At 41.3% G+C, this 26,862-nt stretch overlaps 1 protein-coding gene and 1 long non-coding RNA gene across 3 annotated transcripts; one reads left to right on the top strand and one right to left on the bottom strand.

Annotated features, from left to right (window-relative positions):
* On the top strand, positions 1-2,088 carry LOC121741151. The gene is made up of 3 exons (XR_006037790.1): positions 1-296; positions 1,427-1,486; positions 2,023-2,088. It is a non-coding gene; the product is annotated as an uncharacterized LOC121741151 (long non-coding RNA).
* Positions 2,089-8,636: 6,548 nt separating this feature from the next.
* Positions 8,637-14,831, bottom strand: LOC121742461 (probable plastidic glucose transporter 2). 2 transcript variants are annotated; one of them, XM_042135597.1, is made up of 14 exons: positions 14,705-14,831; positions 14,157-14,313; positions 13,590-13,701; positions 13,441-13,508; positions 13,230-13,362; positions 11,913-12,012; positions 11,687-11,799; positions 11,456-11,549; positions 10,671-10,824; positions 10,415-10,558; positions 10,243-10,316; positions 9,554-9,642; positions 9,229-9,343; positions 8,637-9,109 (listed from the first exon to the last, which is right to left on the bottom strand). In XM_042135597.1, exons 2-14 carry the CDS (start codon positions 14,245-14,247, stop codon positions 8,921-8,923), a joined length of 1,476 nt encoding a protein of 491 aa, XP_041991531.1. In that variant the 5' UTR covers positions 14,248-14,313; positions 14,705-14,831; the 3' UTR covers positions 8,637-8,920. The 2 variants fall into 2 exon arrangements, with proteins under 2 accessions (XP_041991531.1, XP_041991532.1); XM_042135598.1 differs by lacking the exon at positions 14,705-14,831 and adding an exon at positions 14,556-14,683.
* Positions 14,832-26,862: the final 12,031 nt, after the last annotated feature.

Here is a 26,862-nt window from a genome sequence, read left to right as displayed (position 1 = left end):
ATCATATTCCTTCCTTCCTGACAAAGGCAAATCAAATCATATTCCTTCTACACCGTCACTTTCACTCCATCTTTTATGCATTGTATCATTTCTTTTCTTCACCCCACATCACCACCACACCATCTATCCCCTCTATAATACTCTTTCACAAATCAATTTTCTCCTACTTCGTTCCTCTGCAACAAGAACAAGATTTATTCTTCTCAACTTCTACTCAATCAAATTCAAGAAACCAAGAATCCAAATTCAGGTAGGAGAAAACCAACAGCCTTGCTTGAGCCGATCTGTTCAGTGAGGTATAAATCCCTAAATCCCTTCCCTTTGATCGTTGTTATACATATCATGTTCATCATACATCACTCCCACACATAACACAATCAAAACCAATCGAACATCACGAATTGAAACCCCCTTGCTGCGAATTGAAAACTAAAAACGAAAAGAAGCATACTTTGAATGATAACCGATCTGTTCGGTTGAAATCGGGTTAGTGTCGGGGCTATTCGGAGGTGAATCGGGACTGTCCCGTTTGAAGTTGGGGGCTGCGGTGATGTTTCGGGGCTGCACGACCACCGACGGAGCAGCGGCTCCCGGCGGCGACAGCAACAGCTCTTCCGGCGTCTGACGGAGGCAGCGGCTGGACTTTGGCAGCGACGGCGAGAAGGGGGCGGCGGTAATTACTCCTGGAGCTCCGTTGATTTGAGAATGAGGAGCGAGGCTGAATTAAGAGAGAAGAGATGAGGAAAGTGAATTTGGGAAAGAATGGGGTTGACGAATTAGATAGAGAGAGATAGAGATTAGTTTCTTTGAATTTTGGAATTTCTCAATTGGGAAGAAATTGAGGAGAGATAGATCGGTGTTGAGTTTTGGAGAAGAAAGCATTTTGGAGTTTTAGCTATTTTTTTTATTGTGGGCCTTTTTAAATAGGTGGGTTAGGGACTATTAAATTAGGCCTTTGTTTGTTTAAAGAAAGTGGGCCTATTAAATTAAAATGGGATGTTTTGGTTAGTTGGGCTTCAATTAAATTTTGTTGGGCATTTAAATTTTAATTGGAGATATAAGGTGGGGAAATAATTAAATTTGGATTTTTGTAAATAAATATTTGGATTTATAATTGAATTAATTGTGAGGAATTGTTTAATAAATTTCCAGAATATTTCCAAGGCCGAAATAAATATAAATTTCGAGGGAAATAATTTCGATGATTTATTTATGCGCTTAAATAATTTTGGGATTTTAATTCGATATCGTGGAGGGAAATACGAGAAGCCAACGGAGGAACCTTGGGCGGCCGCCGAATAATCAAAAATACGTGAAAACCGAGAAACGAGATAAAAGACTTTAATGAGGGTGCATGCATTCTAATTTAAGTAGTTTTTTCCTTGAGTCTAATTAGTGTATTATTATATTGTGATATTTTCAAAAGGGTACGTCCGCAAGTAAAGTCGGAACGAATGATTCAAGTTAAAGGAACTAAATGATCCAGGTGAGCTTTCTTATACAAAAAATATAAATTGTATTTTATGTAAACTTGAACACATGTTCGTGATTTTTAAAGATGTTGTCTTGCCATAAATGTTTTTGTGTATGATGCCTATCTGTTGGCTACAGCCAAGTGAATTATGAATGATGATATAAGTCGAATTCGGGTCCCAGTAAGGGTGGTGTCCCCACTCGGACTAGTGTACACAAGCTCCCTCTGCATGTTGGGCAGAGCAGGTGACCGAGGAAGGTGGCCACCTTCCCGGTACAAGAATACCTCTGACATGTTGGGCAGAGAAGGTGACCGTGCGAGAACACCATCTCGACGGCACAATGTGATCAGATATGGCTAAGTACAGGAAAAAATGGGACTGCAGTCCAATGTGATATTTTTAGTAAGCTCGGGTCTTTCAACAACACCCCGAGTGTTACTGTGATGATGGCTTGACAATATTTTCAAATGTATATGTGTAATTGTCGGCAATGTGTTCACTGAGTACTTTTCGTACTCAGCCCTGCATATATTTCTAAATTGTGCAGGTTGAGCAGCGAAGTGGTGGAGGAAGTGCTATTGAGACAAGACATTTAATTCAGTCAGATTTTGACTCTCGGAGGTTCATGTCTTCATACATGGAACCGCGTTCATTTGTTTCTGTTGTGCATCTTAAAATACTCAAGTCTATTTTGTTCAAAACTCTGATTTTATTTCGAGCTATGGCCGATTTGTGTTTTCCCCTTTCTTCCCCGCTTCTTTAATCCTCCCCTAGTCGCGATCAACCGTGTTTTCTATCCTTAGAAAATGCGGTCGTGACAAAGTGGTGTCAGAGCATTCTTTCTCGCTCTGAACCCGAGAGTCTTCTTTGAAAATCTTTTTTGTCAAGCCTTGTTCCACTAGATAGTCTAATCGATGAAAATGCTCTTAGCACTCCCACCAATCGCGCTCAATGAGGAAAAAGGTAACTTGTTCTTTTTCACAAGAAAGTCAAGATGTTTGAAAGTTTGAAATTGAGAAATAACGCATGCAGTTAATTTGAGTGAACAGATGAAAATATTAAGTTCAAAGAAAGAGTTGATGTTTCTTGATTGAGTAACGTGCTTAAAGAAAGAGTTACTATGTCTTTTCTTGGCTAAAGACTGTGAATGCATGAATAAAAGAAGTAACTTTCCTAAATGGGAAAAGGTACTGGAATATGAAAGTATAAAGTATATGAGTATGGTACCAATTGTTGAAATGATATCTCTTTTTGAGTTGGTGAAATGATATCTCTTTTTGAGTTAGTAATTGAATCGCTAGTATAGGGAAATCGAAATTTCCAAAGAACTTAGAATACTTAGTTATGCGTTCCTTCTAGAACACAATATGATCTCGAACTTAGAAGTACAGTATGAACATTTCTCGCTTTCCCGAGCGATGAAAAGAAAAGGACGCGATAAGAAATAAACTTCGTCACGAGAAAAGCAATCCAACATAGAACAAGACTAAAGAAACGGCGTGTTACGAGGATGGGCGTTCTGACGAACCGAGAGTACCAAAGAGTCGTAATCCCCACATATGGTCATCTGGCGTGATCGTAAGGTGAAAGTAGCTTGTGACCAAAGTTTCCCATAACTCATTTACCATCCTCTATAAAGAGTTAAACAACGGAGTATCACCATTGTAGTTAACCAAGAAGATTCATCAACAACGCTTACTTGGATTCCCATGAATTCCATTTTTCTCGCACCCCTCTTGATCAAAATACCTTTTGTTGAATTAAGAACTTAAATGACTTCTTTTGCAAGGTAATGTGCCATTACTTTCCCTCTTCTATGTCAAGATTGTGAATCACTTTCAGTTTTGAGCTTACTCCCTCATGTTTTCTGATAACCTCCAGTGACTACGGTCCTTCTTTACTCATTCTGCATAAAAGCAATACTTTGACTCTCTGAATTCTTGCCAGCAAACTCTTATACTCGGAGCTGCTTTATTTATAGCCTTCAGAATGAACATGTTTCCCTAAACTATTGTCTCTTCAATGATAATATTCTTCAAAGATCATTAGTGGACTTTTTTGTTTTCAAAAGTGCTTCTTGACAAGCTCTTTATTTTATATGAGTAGTTCCCTCTTCTTAATTCCACTAAAAATTATTCCATCATGCTTTGAGCTCTTTAGCAACTCCAAGTCTAAAGTAATTTGCTATCTTCCTGAACTAGTTTGCTCTGATTGTCTTTTCTACTAGTTAATTTCCGTGATTTGGTTAAAAACTTTGTGAATTCATTAACGTGATATAGTATCACGATGTTGTTGACCCAAAAGGGTAGTTCCTTGTTATTCTTCTTTCTCAAATCCACTTGAGACCAGTTATTTTCAGTCTTACTATATTGGAACAGCCATCTGGTGAGACCTTAAACCTTTTAATTTGACCCTTTGTGTTTTAAGACATACTTATTGACAAGTTCTTTGTTTTATATGAGTACTCTCATCTTCTAAATTCAAATATGACTGTTGTCTCTTGATTTGAGCTTTTCTACAGCTCTATATTTAAAGCTGGCATATTGCTTCTTCCTTGGCTAGTTTCCTCTTGTTGCCCTCTTTATTAGTTAGTTTCCCTGAATTGCTTATAAACTCTAAAAATTTTGTTGATACGATATTCTATCACAGTGTTGTCGAGCAAATTGCAATTATTTGTTTTTCCTAATCTTTCTCAAATCCAATTGTAACCAACCATCTCAGGTCTTACTGTTATCATCTGGGATACTCGAAACCTTTTTTTTATTTGACTGTTCGTTTTGATTATATTATTGGCAACCTATTGTTGACATCTACATTCTTTTCATCATACCCTCACTTTCGCAATTTATTTCATCTGGCAAGCTCTTCCCACAATGAAATTCTCAAGTTCTATGGGTATAGCTCAAGCCCTTTGAAGTTGTATCTTTTCTTTTATGGGAGTGAGCATAATGAGCTCAATTGAGCCTAGTCTTTGCACTTCATGAAAACATTTGTTGCAAGCTATCGGTGAGAGTTTGTGATGAACCAAATTGCTCATGTAATCGAACTAATTAAGATCTATACTACAATGATGACATGAAAGAAGGTTTGACAACCGAGAACGAACGGGAAATGACCTAGAAGCGGGGAAAGAACAAGCAAAGAATTGCGATAGAACTTTTGGAATTGGAGTAGCAATGCCAAAAGTGATATTAATGTCAACTGCGATACAACACAATACGACTTCGTGAGACAAATCCGGAGTCGAATCAAGGAAGCGCAAGACCGGCAAAAAAAAAAAAAAATTCCTACGCCGACGAATGTCGAACCGAATTGAAATTTAACATCGGAGAGAAGGTCTTTGGTCTTTTTGAAAGTATCCCCTTCCAAAGGGATAACCAGATTTGGACTCAAGGGTAAGCTAAAACCATAATTTATTGGCCTCTATGAGATTCTGGAGGAAGTGGGCCCAGTAGCATATCGCTTGGCAATACCACCCAACTTTGGGAACGTACACAAAGTATTCCACGTCTCCCAACTTCGAAGGTACGTGTTCAAACCAAAACATGTGATTCGCCACGAAGTAATCGCTCTAGAGTCTGACCTGAGTTACGAAGAAAAGCTGGTGAGAATACTAGATCGAAAGGTGCAACAACTTCGGAATAAGTCGATTACTACAATGAAGGTTTTGTGGAAACACCATGAATAGGAAGAGGCAACATGTGAGCTGAAAGAGGAAATGAAAAAAAAATATCCAGAGCTTTTTGTCTAACTACTTTCTAAATTTCGGGACGAAATTTCTTTTAAGGGGGATAGTATGTAACGACTCGCTAAAACGATATTATTAGAAACAATAATGTTGGCGTAATTATACACATATAAGTAACTTTTTGCGTAATTAATTTCGAATTACGATAGAGGGTTGTTTACGATAGAGTGTCGTTGTCGTTTCTAACGACAACCAAGTATATAAAAAATATATATATGTATAATAAAAGAATCAAGACCCATAATCAAAATTTTAATGTCCGATACATCCAACAAAATTTAATACATCGCACTCTAAGCAAATTGGGTACTTCAGCGCGGGCAGCCACGGACTTGAACCGATTATATCTACACCAAATTAAATAAACAATTAAATAAATACTCAATTAATTATTAAATAATTAAATAAAATAAAATAAAAGAGAGAGGGCAGATCCAATGGATCGAATTTTTTTTTAGACACATCATTTAATGCTGCATTTAATTAGTGCACACAAATCATATTCCTTCCTTCCTGACAAAGGCAAATCAAATCATATTCCTTCTACACCGTCACTTTCACTCCATCTTTATGCATTGTATCATTTCTTTTCTTCACCCCACATCACCACCACACCATCTATCCCCTCTATAATACTCTTTCACAAATCAATTTTCTCCTACTTCGTTCCTCTGCAACAAGAACAAGATTTATTCTTCTCAACTTCTACTCAATCAAATTCAAGAAACCAAGAATCCAAATTCAGGTAGGAGAAAACCAACAGCCTGGCTTGAGCCGATCTCTTCAGTGAGGTATAAATCCCTAAATCCCTTCCCTTTGATCGTTGTTATACATATCATGTTCATCATACATCACTCCCACACATAACACAATCAAAACCAATCGAACATCACGAATTGAAACCCCCTTGCTGCGAATTGAAAACTAAAAACGAAAAGAAGCATACTTTGAATGATAACCGATCTGTTCGGTTGAAATCGGGTTAGTGTCGGGGCTATTCGGAGGTGAATCGGGACTGCCCCGTTTGAAGTTGGGGGCTGCGGTGATGTTTCGGGGCTGCACGACCACCGACGGAGCAGCGGCTCCCGGCGGCGACAGCAACAGCTCTTCCGGCGTCTGACGGAGGCAGCGGCTGGACTTTGGCAGCGACGGCGAGAAGGGGGCGGCGGTAATTACTCCTGGAGCTCCGTTGATTTGAGAATGAGGAGCGAGGCTGAATTAAGAGAGAAGAGATGAGGAAAGTGAATTTGGGAAAGAATGGGGTTGACGAATTAGATAGAGAGAGATAGAGATTAGTTTCTTTGAATTTTGGAATTTCTCAATTGGGAAGAAATTGAGGAGAGATAGATCGGTGTTGAGTTTTGGAGAAGAAAGCATTTTGGAGTTTTAGCTATTTTTTTTATTGTTGGGCCTTTTTAAATAGGTGGGTTAGGGACTATTAAATTAGGCCTTTGTTTGTTTAAAGAAAGTGGGCCTATTAAATTAAAATGGGATGTTTTGGTTAGTTGGGCTTCAATTAAATTTTGTTGGGCATTTAAATTTTAATTGGAGATATAAGGTGGGGAAATAATTAAATTTGGATTTTTGTAAATAAATATTTGGATTGATAATTGAATTAATTGTGAGGAATTGTTTAATAAATTTCCAGAATATTTCCAAGGCCGAAATAAATATAAATTTCGAGGGGAAATAATTTCGATGATTTATTTATGCGCTTAAATAATTTTGGGATTTTAATTCGATATCGTGGAGGGAAATACGAGAAGCCAACGGAGGAACCTTGGGCGGCCGCCGAATAATCAAAAATACGCGAAAACCGAGAAACGAGATAAAAGACTTTAATGAGGGTGCATGCATTCTAATTTAAGTAGTTTTGTCCTTGAGTCTAATTAGTGTATTATTATATTGTGATATTTTCAAAAGGGTACGTCCGCAAGTAAAGTCGGAACGAATGATTCAAGTTAAAGGAACTAAATGATCCAGGTGAGCTTTCTTATACAAAAAATATAAATTGTATTTTATGAAAACTTGAACACATGTTCGTGATTTTTAAAGATGTTGTCTTGCCATAAATGTTTTTGTGTATGATGCCTATCTGTTGGCTACGGCCAAGTGAATTATGAATGATGATATAAGTCGAATTCGGGTCCCAGTAAGGGTGGTGTCCCCACTCGGACTAGTGTACACAAGCTCCCTCTGCATGTTGGGCAGAGCAGGTGACCGAGGAAGGTGGCCACCTTCCCGGCACAAGAATACCTCTGACATGTTGGGCAGAGAAGGTGACCGTGCGAGAACACCATCTCGACGGCACAATGTGATCAGATATGGCTAAGTACAGGAAAAAAAGGGGCTGCGGTCCAATGTGATATTTTTAGTAAGCTCGGGTCTTTTCAACAACACCCCGAGTGTTACTGTGATGATGGCTTGACAATATTTTCAAATGTATATGTGTAATTGTTGGCAATGTGTTCACTGAGTACTTTTTGTACTCAGCCCTGCATATATTTCTAAATTGTGCAGGTTGAGCAGCGAAGTGGTGGAGGAAGTGCTATTGAGACAAGACATTTAATTCAGTCAGATTTTGACTCTCGGAGGTTCATGTCTTCATACATGGAACCGCGTTCATTTGTTTCCGTTGTGCATCTTAAAAGACTCAAGTCTATTTTGTTCAAAACTCTGATTTTATTTCGAGCTATGGCCGATTTGTGTTTTCCCCTTTCTTCCCCGCTTCTTTAATCCTCCCCTAGTCACGATCAACCGTGTTTTCTATCCTTAGAAAATGCGGTCGTGACAACATTGAAAGTGAAACATAAAACATTCAAGGATGTCTCTATAAAAGAGAAATAATCAACAATGATTTTGTCCCACATCGAAAGTGAAACATAAAACATTCAAGGATGATGTGTCTCTCCCTAAGACGCATGATGGTTGTGCGTCGTTAAAAAAATTTTGAAAAAATTGAGAGACGCTAAAGACGCATGTCCGTGATGCGTCTCATTAAAAGGAGACGCATGACGGTCATGCGTCTCTCCCAAACCTGGAATAAAAAAAACTCCAGTACACTTACGGAATCTAAGTTTTATTCTAGAACAAAAAAAGAAAAAACCCCGTGGATTGAAGTTACCCTTTCTTTCGTAAGAGTGAAATCAACAATCACTGGCAATCAAAGATTCACATGCATACACCTTTTGTTTAGTAAAATGGAGTAACTTCATTAACAATTTGACGTGATTCACGAGTAAGATGCACTCCCTTGTCTTTATTAAATTATAAAACTCATGTTTTTCAAGCCAAAGCTCCATATAAATCAGAAAGCGCATAGAAATAAATATTACTGTTAGCAGTTAACACACAAGAGAATAGCATGTCTGTTAAATGTCGAGATGCATTTTTCAGTCACGCATTACTGATCATTTTCCCAATCGTAAACTTTTTTCATAGTAATACTATTTCTCAAAGAATACATACATACATCACCAGTAATCATTGACCCCACAAATGCCATCACTTCACAAGTGATGCGACAGCGCCTTCTGCTACTATCTATTCTACAATCATCGTCCTCATCTAAACGTTATCGTGAACATCGATATACCTGAATGTGCACACTCTTCTATATAAGTTACTCGTGGTAGAAGTAGAAGTAGAAGTAGAAGATGACGACAATGTACTGGTGGGATAGCACATGAGCTTATATTTAAGACTGATCCTGAGCAAGGAGAGCTATCTCGATTTCTTGTAGTGATTTCCCTTTGGTTTCCAGCACATTTTGCTTCACAAAGACAACTGCGAGCAAGCAGAATGAGCCAAACATTGAGTAGAGCAGCTGAGGCCCCATGCGGTCCAGCAAACGCAGGAACAATAACCCAACAAGAAAATTTGCCACCTGAAAGTAGCCGGAAATTAGTTTAGATTGAGACAAAAGGCATGTATAATATATGTGTGTTATAACAGCTGTTCGGGAAACCATCTGTTGCATCAAATAAAAAGGTGAAGGCCAATTACCCAATGCACAGACATACAAAAAGCCATAGCTTTTGCTCTGATTCGGTTGTGAAATATTTCAGGGAGCAAAAGACCAGGAACTGGACCGGCTCCAACAGCAAACATTAAGACGAACCTGCATAACCAAACTCATTACTAAATTTGCAGTGTAGGGCACATACACATATTGCTTCCAAATGGGAATCAAAGGAGACACTAAATTTCCACTACTTGCAGCTATTCTTTATTATTGGTCAAGTTTTTCATAATAATAGTACTTGCAAAAAAATTATGTGGACATGTATAAATTCATGCTGAAGAATGGAAAGCCAAAACTAGCACTTACAGCATCATTCCACCGACAGATAGTAAAAACCCAATCGTGTTTGAAGAAGGTGAAGCTGCTGCAAGAACTTGAAGACCCGTTGAAGCAGCCTGATAGGAAAAAGCAGTGAAATGCAGAGTCATGTTATGCATGAAAGTGAATAGTGTTAAAATCATAAATGCATTAGGACTACTAGCAGCTGGGTATATGAATCATGCAACTAAAAAATGCTAGATATCATATCCATTAATATGCGGTAGCACAGGTATTTAGCAACAACTAATTACACAACTGCACAGGTATCCGGTACATAAGCTCTCTGCTACCTCTCAAAACCAGATGTCGTGTAATTCCAATTACCTTGCGTAATGGAATCACTGAGATAATATCTAGTGGTTCACTTTTATTAGCTTTGTTATTTTTATCTAGGTTTTTCAGACAACGGAAAGAGGGTTAAGAAACTGGGACTGATCAGTAAGAGAAGTTTAAGATGCAGTGAGAAGCAGTAAGTTCAATGGCAACAAGCTGAAACTCCCTCTTAGAAATAATAAGCAAAAAGTTTACATTATCTAAGCAGGCAAAGCAATGAAATCATAACAGCTCTGAGCATTTGATATTTTATTAATAGGTTCCTAGGAGATTCAAACATCATCCTCGAATCACATTGCTCAAAAAGCCAGATTTCAACCCAGAAATGTCAATCATCTAACCATGCCAAAGAAGCTCCACAGCAGGAGCGCCTTCCTTCCTAGCTTATCCATCAATGCCAGAGCGATAAAGGAGCCTGTAGAAAATACATATATTCAACATACAAGAATGTGAGTGAGAAAAATAAACTGAAAATGCAAATCATGATGTTGTGCATAAGAAAACACATATTACCTATTAAATTTGTGATCCCCACACAAACATTTGCTAGGTTCGAGGAAACTCCAGCACGTCTAAATACAGTAGAAGAGAAATAAAACACAGCATTTATTCCAGAAAGCTGTTGTAAAGCAAGTAGCGTTGATCCAATAAAAACAACTGCAAAAGAACTGAGTAAAAAACAACGCATTTTTGGGTAAAACTAAAACATAATGCTTCAGATATTATTCCTATAGCTTCAGCTATACGATAAGCAGGTCATCATATGTACCTCTTGAGTGCCGCCCACAGAGCAATTCCGCAAGCTTTATGGTATCAGTTTCATCTTCTCTCTGAGTCTTTGATAGCTCTACTATTGCATCTTTTGCATGAGAAGCTCCGAGAAGCTTCTCAAGTTCATTCTCAGCTTCACCATGTCTTCCTTGCTGCATGTCAAAGATGATGAAACTGATGATTAGAGTTACAAATCGTCTATTGATATCACAATGATAAAATACTTAATCTACAGGGCACTAGCCTGCTCTATATATTTAATAACCGAAGTTGTACTTCTAATTTTCTAAAGCAACTGGTCATCTGGAGACTGATTCTAGCCTACTGGATGATCGAGCATGAAAGGAAAAATCAGACCCCTCACCCCTTCCTAGTTCTTCAAGGTCAAAGTGTGTAGTAACTTTTGAAGTCACTTGAATCACACAACACATATAACTTGCATAAAGTTCAGAAGCATACACTAAAATAGCTTTGCATGAAGTATATTGGACAAGCTACAGCCAAAAGAATTCCTAGTGATAACATACATGGAACACTGCAACATAATAAATTAAAATAAAGCACAAAAGATTTCACCAACGACAAACCTGAAGCAGACTTGACAGAGGGACTAGGCTACAGATTACCATAGAAGAAACAACTAAAGCACTTTGGGTAAAGGGGGAAGGAACGTGATAGCATTTAAATACATGTATAAGTTTACTATTGATTTCTAAAATTCCAAATAAATTCCTAAATCAGAACATGGAAGCAATTCAATTAAGAATATTAAAATAGTTGAACCTTGTATAGCCAGTGTGGAGATTCGACACAAAACGCCATTAAAAGAGATAGCATTGAAGCAGGAAAGATCGATATCCAAAAGCAGATGCGCCACCTAGGCAAATACATGGTCAAGACCACATAGATGAGATTAGTTCGGTAACCTTCCTTTCCCATTAAACATAACGATCTTAACCAAAAACGAAAAATATTAATCATTTTTCCAGAATCAATCTCAGTAAAATCGTTTACCATCCAAAAATACTCCTTACTGGAATTCCAACCACTAGAGCGGCCATCAGCCCAATACAAGTGGCTATCTGAATAAAGCTGCCATAAGTACCCCTCACATGTGCAGGTGATATCTACTTGAAAGAAAACAAATAAGCGCATAAATAAATGTAGAATCCAAGAAGATAAGCCCATATCTGTTTTACAGAGCAATGCTAAATGCACATGAAACTGAAGGTGTTTGTACCTCAGTTATGTAAAGAGATGCAACTGGAGGACCAATACCCAAGCCAATGCCAACTAAAATTCTTCCCAAAAGCATTCCTGTCAAATTTCTAGATGTGGCACTGGAAATACAGAGTGTAGCACCTCTTTCAAAATCAAAGATAAATATGAAAATGGAAAAATTGAATAGTATATCAAGTTATACTATGAAATATGATCATACAGGACACCTGCAAGACCTTAGCGACTATGGTTTGAGAAGAATAATGCGCCCCTTCAGGTCATAAAGAAAACCACCAGAAAGAATATTTTTGGCAAAATGAAAAGAGGACTCTACTTCAATACTTGAATAATATATTTTTATATAGGCCAGCATTGAATATCCTAGTTTCCACTCTACCACATCAAGTATCAAATAACATATTCTGACGTAATGTGGAGATTCCACTAAAACATTGTCGATTTAGACTTGTCAATCCTTAGATAGCTTCCCATCTTGTTTTCAGCTAATGAGTTTTTTTTTCTTTTATTTCAGGGGAGGGGGGTCTCTGCCATTTTACATTGGTCTAAATTTTACTGTCCCACTTCTGCATATACCAGCACGAGTCAAAGAGAAATGCACAGCCTTTAGATCAACAAATTGCTAGACTGGTTTAATGCTGAATTAGGTTTTGTCTTTTAAGTTGCTTCCAAATTGCACCACTCAGTAGTTACTAGTCACACAGTTTTATGGGTGTTGCAGGGGAGAAATAAATTGTTACTCCCTCCGTCCGCCATTAGGAGTCCCATTTATCGGTGGCACGGGTTTTAAGAAATGTTAAGAAAAGTGGGTTGAAAAAAGTTAGTGGAATAGGGGTCCCACTTGTATATATTAGTTTTAAATGAAATGTGAGTGGAATGAGTTAGTGGAAGGTGGGACCCTATTACCATTTATCGTAAAAGTGAACCCGGACTCCTATTCGCGGGCAGACTAAAATGGAAAAACGGGACTCCTATTCGTGGACTGAGGGAGTAGTTCTTAAATCTGCTTACTGTTTATATGCTAGTTTGCAATAAAATTACTGCAGAAAAGGCTGGTCTACCGTAGCTTATGCATGAAAACTGGAGTACCTTTTTATCTAAGATATGTGCCATATGACTAGCATAATCTAAAAAAAACGGACCACAAGGAGGGAGCATTGGTTAACTTCTTCATACTCCATGATGTGCTTAGTGAAACACATAGTAAATCCACAATGAATACCCATATCACCAGAATCAAAGAAAGACAAATGCATATAAAGCACAGCAGCATATGGTCTTGAGGTCATAAAAGGGGGCTTTAAAGAAAACACATTACCATATCGGAGCACCGATAAGCATAGGCAAAGCACACAACTGAAAAGCTCTACGGCGTCCAACTTCATCAGCAATCCAACCACTTATCAGTGATCCAACAAAAGCTCCAGCAAGACAAGTACTAACCACCAAGCCTGTAAAATATATAGTATTAAAGTCAATGTGCAGTTTATAGCACATATATTAATAACAAGTTGTAAAGTTCAATCAACCTTCTTGCAGGATATTCCCATGGAAACCAAGATCAACAGAAATTGTTTCAAGAGGCTCATTGACAACTCTGAGGAAAAATAGTAGATATCAATTCAGAAGAAACAGAGATATCAGAGAAAGACGGAAGAAAAGCTGTAAGAGAACAAACCCAAGATGATAGCCAAATAAGAAGGGAACTATAGTAGCCACCAGCACATGTGGAATGGAAAGCTTCCAAGGTGGATTTTCAGTTTCTTGCTCCATACTACTCTCTAGAAGCTCTGAAACAACCACAAAGGAATCATTGTATGTCTAGAACAAAACCAATAAAATTGATCGAAATTTTTCTTAGCAACATCCTATAGGCTCATTCTGTTTGAACTTTGAAGGATTATGACAATCATTTTCAAGTCATGATAACGAGTCCACCAACCTGTTGAATGGTTTTTCACTTTGAGATAGTGATTTTGCCGGATTCAAAACTTATCCAATGTAGAGTAACTAGAAATACTTAATATGATCTCCTTCAATTCAGATTCAAAACATAGCCAATGTAACTTAGCAGTAAGCATTCTTTTGTTTAATTTCTATCAGAGAACAGAACACATATCTATGCAGCACTAAGAAGGACAATGTGGAAGTCGGCTCCAAGCTAGGGCACAATATTACTCAGAATGAATGGACTATACAAATTAATGGTAAAAAAACAAAAAAGATGTTAACATTTTAAGTTTACCAGTATCATCTACAAGATCAGTGGATTCATCGTAGTCCCTAGGGTCCATTGCTCGTTTATGCGCTGATGATCTTCGCAAGTCTGCCAACATATCTTTACTCCTTTTCTCAGATAGTGCTAGAAACTTCCCTTCTTCTCATATGACAATTGCTACAAACTTCCCGCCACAATAATAATTGATTAACGAACCATTGTCAAAGCACAGCCGAAAATGTATAATAAATCTTTAATTTCGTCCACACTATCACATGATTCACACCAACAGATTGAATTTCGTAACAGAATCATACTGATAAAGCAACAAACATCGTGTTTTTTCTCCCATTCTCCAGTACTTTTTTACTATCCCCTCATGCCTAAAAATAATCAATTAGCATTTGTATAAAAATTAAATAGAACCTGGTAAAGTGAAATTTCAACAGATTCAAGAAGTTACTTGGAGTGAGATCACAAAAGTAAATGCAGACGAATTTAGAGAAAGCCCGATAAAAATTTTTTAAAAAAGAAGGATAAAGACGACAGTAAAGCAGCGGAAGTGGAAAACCTACCAGAGTTGATAAACTAGGCGCTAATCTTCCTTAACTCTGGATGTGCAAAGGTGGTTCTACTTTTATCATGTGGGTTTGCTCAATTCGTACGACAGCGACGGGTTTTGCGTAATTAATTTAAATCAAGATATAACCAACAAATTTTGTCTGGAAAGTGCGAGTATTTATTTGGACCCGTATTCGTATGATGATGCCAGCTGTCGCCTCTTCCTGAAAACTGAAAAGTGAAAACACGACACAGCAATTAATGCCACAACGTATCGTAGAGGAAAATTTTCATTTTATGCCCATTATTCCATAGCCCAATTTTTTGTCCATAGCCCCAAAATTCTATTTCCGCCACTATAGTGGACAACTCCAATAGCCCCAAAATTTTATAATCAATTTTCATTTTTAAATATTTTTTAGTTTCAATCAATTATAATTTAAATAATCGCAGTGTAAATAACTAGAATACGAGGTAATTAGGCCGAATATTCGTTGTATTGCATACCGGTAAAATTATACAACGAATAATGAAAATAAAATACAACAACAAAACTCCGGCACCGTCTACTCGGTGTCGGAGTCGGCTTCCTCGTCTTCCTCTTCTTCTTCTTCTCCTCCTCCTCCTCTCATGCTGCTGCCGGCCGCGGTATCCCCAGGCGCATTATCAACCAACCCCAGTCGACTCCCAAGCCGATTGATGAGCCTCTTGTAGACGTTCCTGGCGTACGGGTCAGTTTCCCCTGCGTATGACCTGCATACGTCTTGCAGTTGTTGCATCAACGTTACGTCTATGCTATTGGCCAATACCTCGTGGGGTTGCACCGTGGGCTGTGGGATTGGGGCAGACTGGGGGATGCGCGATCCGGACGCGGCCGCCGTTTGGCGGGAAGCCCCAAATAGCTCCGCCCCAGCTTTTATCTATAGCCCCAATTTTTTTATTCACAGCTCCAAATTTTTGTTGCACCACTATAGTGGACACCAATAGCCTCAAAATTTTTATTTTAATGTTTCAAACAATTATGAATAAATTTATCGGACTATACGTAATTAGAAGAAAATGACTATACGTGAAGAAATTAGAATTAAAGTACAAATTTTCATCGTATTAAAGTACACGAAAAATTATATAACGAAAATTTAATCTGATAATGAATGGAATTGTGTGTATTTATAGGTGAATTAAATTGAATAAAAAAAATTTTGCCGCCTACCGCCGCGCCGAGCACCGCTCCACTATAGGAGCCCCGCCTATCCGCCGCGTCCGCCCCGGAGTCGCCGCCTACCGCACCCACACTCCTCGTCCGCCCCGGGGGCGGACGTCACCTCCACTATAACCGCCCCGAGATCGCCCCGGCGGGGGCTATACCATAGTGGACACTCTTAGCAATGGGGCGCCCTTAGGCGCGCCCTATGCAACACCACGTTATCATTTTTATCCTTCTACCATCTCACCTGCAATGAGGCGCCCTAAGGCGCGCCCCTATGCATTTTCTTTTATTTGAATATTTAAATAACTACAAAAATTGGGAAAAAACTTCATTTCATCTATAAAAATTAATACATTACAATACGAATTAAAAAAATACACAAACTCAGCGACGGCGGTTACGGGCCCACACTTCTTCAATCATGTCGTTCATGAGCTGAGCATGCTCTTGTTGGTTGTGCATTGAGGCATGTCTAGATAGAACCTCATTGAAGCCCGTCGGTAATCCTCTAGCGGTGGGCGCGGTCATCGTGCCGGACGAGCTAGATGCACCTTCATCATCGTTCCAGTCGGTGATGCTCTCACCTTCATGCTCGACTATCATGTTGTGCATGATTATGCACGCATACATGACACCGGAGATGACTTCCTTGAACCAGAGACGAGCCGGCCCTTTCACTATTGCCCACCGTGCTTGGAGCACACCAAATGCCCGCTCGACATCCTTCCGCGCCGCCTCCTGCTTGTGTGCAAATAAAACCCTCTTCTCACTAATTAGGCAGCTGATCGTCTTCACAAAAACAGGCCACCGTGGGTATATGCCATCGACCAAGTAGTACCCCATGTGGTATTGGCGCCTGTTGGCAGTGAACTCGATGGTTGGGTCGTTGCCATTGCATTGCTCGGTGAAGAGGGTGGATGAGTTGAGGAAGCTGATGTCGTTGTTCGACCCGGCTACACCGAAGTAAGCATGCCAGATCCAGAGCCGATAGTCAGCGACGGCTTCGAGGATCATCGTCGGGTGGCTGCCCTTGTATCCACTAGTGAATTGGTCTCTCCACGCCTTCGGACAATTCTTCCACTCCCAATGCATACAGTCGATGCTCCCTAGCATCCCAAGAAAGTCGTGCACCGTCTCGTGCATCTTCATCAGGCCCTGGCAATCAACAGCAGTCGGCCTACGCAAATATGTGTCCCCGTAGGCCTCCACAATTCCCCTACAAAATCTCTTCAGGCACTCCCGGCCTGTTGTCTCCCCGATGTGGAGGTACTCGTCGAAAATGTCCGTCGTGGTGCCGTAGGCCAACTGACGGAGTGCAGCCATGCACTTTTGCAATGGTGTAAGGTCGGGTCTGCCGACGCCATCTTCCCGATACGTCATGTATTCATCACGTGACTCCAACGTCCGGACAATGCTGAAAAAGGTAACGCGACATTCTAAACCGGCGGCGGAAAACAGTCGGGCCCCACCGTGGTTGCTCGGCAAAATAGTCTGCAACCAGACGTTGGTGAGTTGTCGCGTGGTCGCGTCGGACAACCGTCCGACGTCGAATAGGCCTGTGGATCCGATCCGCCGCCACCTCCTCGCGCTGCAGTTCGGCTAAGCATTCCGCCATGGCCTCTTCAACGGCTGCATCTAAGCCATCCCCGGTCGGACTACCTTCCTCCGAGGAACTAGTGGTGTCGTCGTCGTGGTTCATTTTGGTATGTAAGAGAGGTAGAAATGTGAGAGATGAGAGAAATGAGAGAGACGAGATATTCGTATGAACAAGTGAAGAGGTTTAAATAGACAAGATTCGGAAAAAAAATTCAAAACGCGTCTCGTCGTCCGTGCCTATCGTACGCGGAGCCCACAATGGCGCGGACGATGGCCTATCGTCCGCGCTTATTCCGCGCCCGAAGCTTAGGGCGTGGGCGTAGGGCGTGCCATCGTCCGGGCACCCATAATGGAGCCATTGGGCGCGCCCGAGGATGATGGCACGCATCGGGCGTGCCATCAGGCGCCCCATTGTGGGTGCTCTTAAAATGTCTCTTCTATTTCATTTTATATTTAGTACGCACTCACAATGGGGGCCGATGGCAAGGGTCAAGCGATCGGCTCCCATTGTGGAGAGGGAGCCGATGGCCACTCTCTTCCGCCTCCGCCCCAAGGCTGCTGCATCGCCCCAGCCGATAGGGTTATCGGTCGGCTCGTCTATCGACCTCCATTGCGAGGTCTTCAGACCGATGCTGGGTCGATATCTATTTTTTTAAATTTAAATCATCTCATCTACACACTATATATACGTCATTCCGCAATTCACATTTATCCCTCTCCAATCTCAATTTTTTAATTCTCTCTAACAAAATGAATTCCGATGAGTCCACTAATTCCAGCGATGGGAACCAGTTTGCGGGAAACCAATTTCCCGGGAGTAGCTAATTTCCCGAGGGCGGTCAATTTCCTACGGGAAACGTCTTCGGGGTGGGAAACCAATTCTCCTAGTTTGTGATGGGGGGAAACCACCTTCCGGACCAAGGAGGTCTCCCTTTTTTCAACGGCCCCTAATACGTCGGCTTTCCACAAAGCGGCTACGTCGGTGCTGGTAGACCGATGAACACACCGACTTTCGGCGACAATGTCTACCGCCCAACTATGAGCCCAAACGTGTTTGGTACTCCCGGGTCTGACGAATCCACTATTCAACCGACCGAAGTTCCGATGATAGACGCTAACTTCAGCACCGACGAGTACAAGGTGTCCGACATGGAGCCATCTCCTCCTAGGCCGAAGTCGAAGGTGGCGAAGGGGAAGAAGAAGGAGAAAGTGGGGGAGACGTCTGCGGGTGGGCGGACGAGGAGTACCTACTCTATATAGGAGTCGATTACTCTTGCTCGTTGTTGGGCAGATATCTCTGAGGACCCGGTTGTAGCTAACAATCAGGGCGAGGGCGGTTTCTGGGGGCATATCACGCAAAGATACAAACAAGTCAAGCCCAAAGAAGCCCCGACACACAAGCCCGACGATCTCGCAAGCATTAAAGACGCGTGGTGTTCGAGTGCGCTAAATTTAACTGTATCTACGATGGTAACCTGAGGGACATGCGTAGTGGAGAGAACGAATTTACTGTCAGAGAGTTGTCGCTGAAGGAGTTGTCGGAGGCGTTGCAGACAAGATTGGTGAGGACGCACCTGTCAGAGGACCCCTATCGACTTGTTAGAGGAACAAACGCGCAGTGAGCCTACTCCCCAGCGCCCAATTGGCGGGAAAGCAGCGAAGGCGAAAGCGAAGGGGAAGGTAGAGTCCAGCGGGGCAGATGCCCAATCCGCACCGGTTCAGGACGACAATGCATTGGGCAATGTCGCCTTCGCGCAATCGATGGTGGACCTCTACGGCATGCACATGAAGAGAAAGATGAGTCTTATCGAGGAGGACGAGCCGGAACCCTAGTCTGATTGATGTGCGTTCCCGTTGTTTTCTATGTTTTTTTATCTATCTTTATCTTGTGTTTTTTAATGTAGGATATTTTTTCTTTTTAATGAAATTTGATTTTTGTCGTATATCGTTGTCTTTAATTAACACCAATAATTAAAAGTGAAATATATAAAAATAGTGATAATGTGGAAATGAGATAGGCTCTAATATAAGCTTTGGGATGAGCTCTCATTGCAGGAAGATAAGCTCTAAGATGTGCTAGCTGATGTGGCAGGAGAATATGGAGATAAGGTTCTGAAAATAGAGATAGGTTTATTGTAAGGCTCACAAAGTCATAAACTGACTTTAAAAATAATTTCACGTGAATTTTGATAGTTTATTTAGTACTTCAAAAATAACTTTATAATATTTTTATTTATATTTTAAAATTAAAATAGTGGGTAACCAATCGAAATTTAATTCAGAATTAGGTTGCATTATTTTTATAACCGAGATAAACTATACTATGGTAAATTATTTTGTTAATTTCTTTATTTTAACTAAAAATTCTATTTTAGAGAAAAGTTTGTTAAGATTAGCTAAAGCTATTTACTTAAGAGCATCCATAATGGGGTGGACGATAGCCTGCCCGATGCATCGTCCGCCCCATCGTCCACCACTGTAGCACGGCGGACGATGGCTTCTCCTTCCTCCACGCCATATGCTTTCTCCGCGGACGATGGCCTCGGATTATGCATCATCCGACCTATCGTCCGCCTCATTGGGGTGATGCGGACGATAGGTCCGGACGATGCGACGCGTTTTTTTTTATATTTTCTTATCTATAAATATACCTCATTTCTCATTTCATTTTTCACACCAATCTTTCTTTCCCATCTCAATTCTCTCTCACTCTATAAAAATAAATCCCGAAGACAACTGGAGTACCTCGGGGGGGCATAACTTGGTAATGTGAATCTTAATGATTCAAGACACATATGTTTGCCTCGTACTTGCTCTTGCAAATATTTGAACAACCCAAACAAACCCAACAAGAAATGAAACAATAAAAATGGTGGAAAGGGAAGAAAATGAAGGTGTTAAGATTTAGATAGATGCTTGAAACCTATGGACCTTCTATAAAACAATGAAGACAACCCAATGCAACTTTTGCTTAAACAAAAATCTAATGGCTCCACAAAAATAACAACACAAGAACTAGAATTGCATACTTTAACATTTAATCCAAGCCCGACAATAGATTAAGTGCACCCACCAGGGATTTTGATATATCTTCAATGATGAAGAAGGATGGACAATGTTGAGGGTTTTTTTGTTTACAAATGAGTTCAACACTCCCCAAGAACAAACCCTAGTGTAGTGTTTATACTAAGGAGAAAAATAGTTCAAAAAAACTAAAAACACGGTAAACACGCCTCCAAACAAGTCCCGTAGCTGGTGACCTGTTGGTGAAATGCTCAAAAATCTCGTAGGCAGCTGGCGGGTCGCCATGGTCGCATGCTTGCGAATCTGGCCGGTCGTTGGGTTTGCACTGCTCCGCGCAGCCTTCGTCACACGGCCATAACTTTTTCATCCAGGCTCCGATTGTGGCGTGCAAGGTACCTAAGTGAAGATATTTCCAAGATGAAGATAATGGTGGTAAGATAAGTCCATTTGGACGCCGTCATGATAGATAAAGAACGGTTTGAATCAGACCCCAACTCCGGTTTGACTCATTGTATGTCTTCACTCCTTCTATTGGTTTGGCGTTTTCCGGATTCACATCATCCTCTCCTTCTTTTAGAAAGGATTTTTCCTCAAATCCGGTTCTTTTATTTTTCTTCAGGACACCCGGATTCACATCACTCGGGCCTTGACTCAGGCCTTATTCGATTGCGTTCATGAGGCCGCGACCGATTGCTTGACCGAAATGGAGAGTGAGCGTGAGCATGAACTAGTTGAACAGGTCCCGAGGTCAATCCGATGTCGGACCTTTGTCCCCCGTGAGCATGACGTAGCTCACCAACGTCTGTTCGCAGATTATTTTGCCGATGAACTACGGTGGGCCCGATAATTTTTCACTGCTGATTTAGAATGCGGCGAGATCTTTTTCTCCGCATTGTTCACACGTTGGAGGTACGTGATACATACTTCCAGTATCGGCCTGATGGCATCAGTAGACTCGGACTTACGCCGTTGCATAAGTGCACGGTTGCGCTCCGGCAGTTAGCGTACGGTTCCACGACAGACATGTTCGACGAGTATCTTTACGTCGGGAAGACAACTGGCCACAAATACCTGAAGAAATTTTGTGAGGGGGTTGTAGAGGCTTTCCGCAACACATATTTACGAAGGCCGACCGCTGCCGGAATCGCCAGGCCCTAATGAACATGCACGAGTGGGTGCACGACTTTCTTGGAATGCTAGGAAGTATAGATTATATGCACTGGGAGTGGAAGAATTGCCCGACGGTATGGAGAGGACAATTTACAAGTGTATTTAAGGGCAGCCACCCGACGATGATCCTCGAAGCCATCCATGATCATCGGCTCTGGATCTGGCATGCTTACTTCGGTGTGGCGGGGTCGAACAACGACATCAACGTCCTGAACACATCGTATCTCTTCACCGAGCAATGCAATGGCAACGGCCCGACCATCGAGTTCACTGCAAATGGACGCCAACATCATACAAGGTACTACTTGGCCGATGACATATACCCGAGGAGGCCTACTTTTCTAAAGACGATTAGCTACCCAATGGAAGAGAGCTTTATTTGCGCAACGGCGGGAGGCTGCGCGGAAGGATGTGGAGCGGGCATTTGGTGTGCTCCAAGCGCGTTCAGCAATAGTGAAAGGTCCGACGCATTTCTGGTACAAGGAAGTTATCGCCGATGTCATGTATGCGTGCATCATCTTGCATAACATGATAGCCGAAGACAAAGGTACAAGAGTCACCGATTATGGCGATGAGGAAGCTGGACCTAGCTTCGGTGCGGTGATCCAGCCCCACGTTCGAGGATTACCGATTGTCTACAATGAGGTTCTAGCGACACATGCCTCAATGTGCAACCAACAAGATCATGCTCGACTCATGTCCGACATGGTTGAAGAAATTTAGGCATGTAACCGCCGTTGAAATTGTAGTTTTTTTAAGTATTTTGTATTATACTCTTTCGACTTTCAATAAAATGATGTTTTTTTTATTTTGTAGTACTATTAAATTACAATTTTATTATATTCAAATACTAATAAAAAGTAAAATAAATACAAAAGATAAATAAAATGCTATAGGGCGGACTGTAGAGCGGGCTATAGGGAGCCCGATTGCAGGTGAATGGATAGGAGGATAAAAATGCTGAGACTATAGGGTGCCCCATTGTGGATGCTCTAATTACTATATCATTAATTGATGAAAAATAGTCTATATAAATATTACTATTGAATAAATTGTTAAAAATTTTCATGAATTTTGGTCAAATTCTAGTTCGTCTTATGACTTTAATCCGTCATAAAACTCATGAATTTTAATATTTTTCACAACTTCTTGCTGGTCTAATTTGGGTGACATTCGAGAAATTCTACGAGGACGAGGCTGTCCATAAGTTTATCATTTTTTCTAACACACTTATGCAAATAATTCAACCGCGTCACCAATTTGAACATGTACACATTAAATTAACATCATATTACAAATAGAAAATCATAATATTTCACCAGGAAGAAATTAAAAAATATATATTAAAAATCATTGTTTTTTTTATAAATTTTAAAATTATAAAATAGATCACAAGTTGATCAAAAGTCACAATTTTTCCAGCAATTTTGTTTTCATACTGTGTGTTACAACCACAAAGCAATGTAAAGTGATTTTTCACCAAATTTTAATTGGTTACGCACTGATTTGTATTTTGAAAATTTAAATAAATACATAGAGTTATGTTTTGGAATACAAAAATGAACTATCATAATTTGCGTGAAATTATTCATGAAAGAAAGCCCATGTGGCTTTACTAAAATATATCATCAAATATATATAAAATCATTACGTGAAATAGGAAAATATATCAAATAAAAGAAGTATTTTAAAATAAAATAACAAAACAACTGAAAAATGAATTAGAGCAACCACATTCATGCTATTTGGCAAGAACATGAAAGTGAGTCCCGAACCCACTTTTACTCCATGTTCTTTGGCAAGAGCACAACAACCACAGCATGCTCTTCCGCAAGAGCATGCTCAAGGGTCCCACCATTCTATTATGCAATTTAAATAAAACCATTTCCACAATATAATAATGCATTAAAAATACCCGAAATATTATTACAAATTACTAAAAAATTAAAATTTACATAATTAAAATCCTAAAAATTAAAAGTTATATAATTTAAGTCCTAAAAATTAAAAATTACATAATTAAATTCATAACATTAAAAAACCCACTACTCGTGGCCGAATTTCGCCCAAATCTGTTGGATTAGGTCTTCTTGTAGCTCAATGTGGGCTTTAGTATCGCGCATTGTGTGTCTTGTTTCGATCCTCTCGCGCAACGTCGTATGCACACCTCGGCGTGGGGGAGACCGCGGTTGAGCTTCCGGCTTCATCCTCATCGTAAAAGTTAGCCGCCCTCGGTCCTTCGTCAGCTATAATCATGTTGTGCAAGATAATACACGTGTACATGATGTAGGCAATATTCTTTGTGTACCACCACAGCCGAGCCGGGGTCTTCACAATGTTGAATTGGGCTTGAAGGACCCCAAAAGCTCTTTCGACGTCTTTCCGAGCGGCCTCTTGACGTTGCGAATAAAGAACCCATTTCGGGTCTTGCGGATTGTTGAGCTCTTCACGAAAGTCGGCCACCTTTGGTAGATACCATCGGCGAGATGGTACCCCATGTGGTATGGATTTCCGTTGATGGTGAAGTCGATCACCGGTGCTACACCATTCAAAACATCATTGAAGAGTGGTGAAGAATAGAGCATGTTCAAGTCGTTGTTGGATCCAGCAACACCGAAATATGCATGCCAAATTCATAGGCAGTAGTCGCCGACCGCTTCAAGGATAAGCGTTGGGCCGCCGCCTTTGTGGCCGCTTAAGTGTTGCCCCCTCCAAGCATTCAGACAATTCTTCCAATTCCAATGCATGCACTCAATGCTGCCAAGCATACCGGGAAATTCGTGGATTGTTTCGTGAAGATGAAGCAACTGTTGACAATCTTCGGTGGTGGGTGCCCAAAGGAATTCCCCACCGAAAGTAGAACGAACGTCGGTGCAAAAAACTTTGAGGCATAGGATTCCAGTTGACTCACCAACATGTAGATCCTCGTCGAAGAGGTCAGTCGTTTGCCCGGTAGTAAGTTGTCGGAGGGCACAGGTACACTTCTGCAACGCCGAGAGACTTTGCCGACCGATTGCATCTCAACATGATTGGAAGTATTCAACACGGGCGGACAATGTGTTGACAATACGCATAAACAACTGTTTTGACATGCGGAAATAGCGCCGGAAGTAATCTGCCGGAAACCGCGACTTGTCGGAAAAATAGTCGGCAACGAGCCTTTCGTGGGCTCCCTCCCGGTCACGAGGGATGTAGCAGCGATTTGATCTCGTTGGTCAATGAGGAGGGGCGGGGGAGCGACGGCGACATAGGCTTCATAGGCGGCACAATATTGTGGATAGTATTCTTTTTCTTCGCGCTCCGCTTCCGCAATGATATCATTCATATTCATTTTTGAATTTAGAGAGTGTTTGAGTGAGAGATGAAGATGTAGGTGATGAATTGAGAGATAATTTGATGTGAAAAACAAATGATGAATGTGTGTATTTATAGATGATTTTGGGATTAAAAATTTTTTTAAAAAATTCTAAAAGACGGTAAAAAACACGGCCATATTTTTGGGAATCCGAAAATATATTTTTTTATTTTTGGTATTATTTTCGATTTTAAAAAAAATATATCCAACGAAATTACGATTGGCCAATGCCGCCACATCACCCTGCTCAGCGGCACGGCGGTGCTCTATGCATCGAGCAGGGCCGTGCTGCTGGCAAGAGCACAGGGCCTGCTCGATGCTAAGAGCATCTGCAACGGTGGACGGACGACGTCCGTCCGTCCGTGCCAGCGGCACGGAAGACGTCGTCTGCCGCTGCGCTCGCGCCGCTGGCATGGCGCTGCTCGATGCATCGAGCACGTCCTTGCCAGCGAGCAGGTACATGGCCGGACGTGATTGGGCAACGGCATAACCGTTGCATTTGAATTTTTTTTTTATAAAAAATCGGTTTTTAATTAAAAAAAAACGATTAAAAATAAAAAAAATATTTTCCCACTTCCCAAAAAAAATATATCCATTTTCTACCGTTTTCTACCCACTTTTAATTTATTTTAATTTTTTTCCCCCAAAAATACATATTTTCATCTATAAATACCCTCACTTTCACACCAAAAAATTAACACCACACTATACAATTCTCATCTATATTCTCTCATTTCCATTCTCATCTACATTCTCTCATCTCCATTCTCAATCTTTCTTCCACTCATACAACATAACAATGTCCGGCCAAGGCGATCACCCTCCAGGCTCCCACGGTTGGAACCCCGATTGGTTCGGTTCACAACCGTTTCCTAGTCCGGAAATGGAATATTCGGGCCCTCCTCAAACCCAAAGTTCGGGCGTTTCAGGTGGCTACCGGCCTTACCCGATCAACGACCAAGATGCCCCCGAAGGGCTATACGTGTGGACACCCGAACCTAGAGCGAGGTCGACCGCCCCCTCCCAATCTCCGACTCCTCCTACTCGCGGTGTCCGCACACTGTACACTCCGGCGGAGATGGGGCAATTGTTCAAGGCGTTCTTGTCAATCTCCGAAGATCCGGAGGTAGGCACGAACCAATCCGGCGATCACTTTTGGTGGCGCATTTGTCGCTGGTATAATGAAAACCGGTCGGAGGGAACAATCGAGCGCAACGAGAGTATGGTGTGCAACGCCATCTACAGAGCCAACGAAGAAATCTAAAAGTTCCAGGGGTATTACCTCCAGGAAGAGCGGTCGGCGGGGAGCGGCCGGAGAGAGGTCGACATCATCAGTTTCACCATGTCGACCTACCAATCCATGAACTACAAGGCGTTCAAGTACCTCAACATTTGGCAGGAGACGCGGTCGCATCCGAAGTATAGGGGAGGCGTAACATCCTCCTCTAGCGGCTCCTCCAAATGGTCAAGGTCGGTATCCCTATCCGACGCCGGTTCCGAAGACATGGTTAGCCAACTCGCCGGAGCTAACTTGGGTAGCCCCGACGCTGGCCCGAGCGGTTCCCAACGCCGACCGCAAGGAACGAAGAAGGCGGCGGACAACCGCCGTCGCGCCGTGACTCCATCCGGCGATGCTCCTGAACCCGCTCCCGTTCCTGTTCCCGTTCTCATGCCCTATGCGCCTCCTCCACCCCACACCAACTCGTTGTGGGCGATTTTGGCCCAACTCAATATGGCTGATAGGTCAACTAAGACCCTCGCAACTTCGATCGCACGAGGCCATGATATTGGGCCTCCAAAAATAATTGGGGGTAGTG

This window comes from Salvia splendens, chromosome 7 (assembly GCF_004379255.2).
Source record: "Salvia splendens isolate huo1 chromosome 7, SspV2, whole genome shotgun sequence".
NCBI classification, from domain to species: domain Eukaryota; kingdom Viridiplantae; phylum Streptophyta; class Magnoliopsida; order Lamiales; family Lamiaceae; genus Salvia; species Salvia splendens.
The sequence above is the reverse complement of the archived record's forward strand: the minus strand, read 5'-3'. Positions and strand labels throughout refer to the sequence as shown.

Bases quoted from the DNA above. Each gene is read 5' to 3' on its own strand.
- LOC121742461 (XM_042135597.1), bottom strand. From the start codon at position 14,247: ATGTTGGCAGACTTGCGAAGATCATCAGCGCATAAACGAGCAATGGAC. The intron at 10,825-11,455 runs GTTCAACTATTT...TTTGACATGCAG, and splicing joins CTCCACACTGGCTATACAAG to CAAGGAAGACATGGTGAAGC. The intron at 9,643-10,242 runs GTTAGATGATTG...TTTTCCTATCAG, and splicing joins TGTGGAGCTTCTTTGGCATG to GCTGCTTCAACGGGTCTTCA.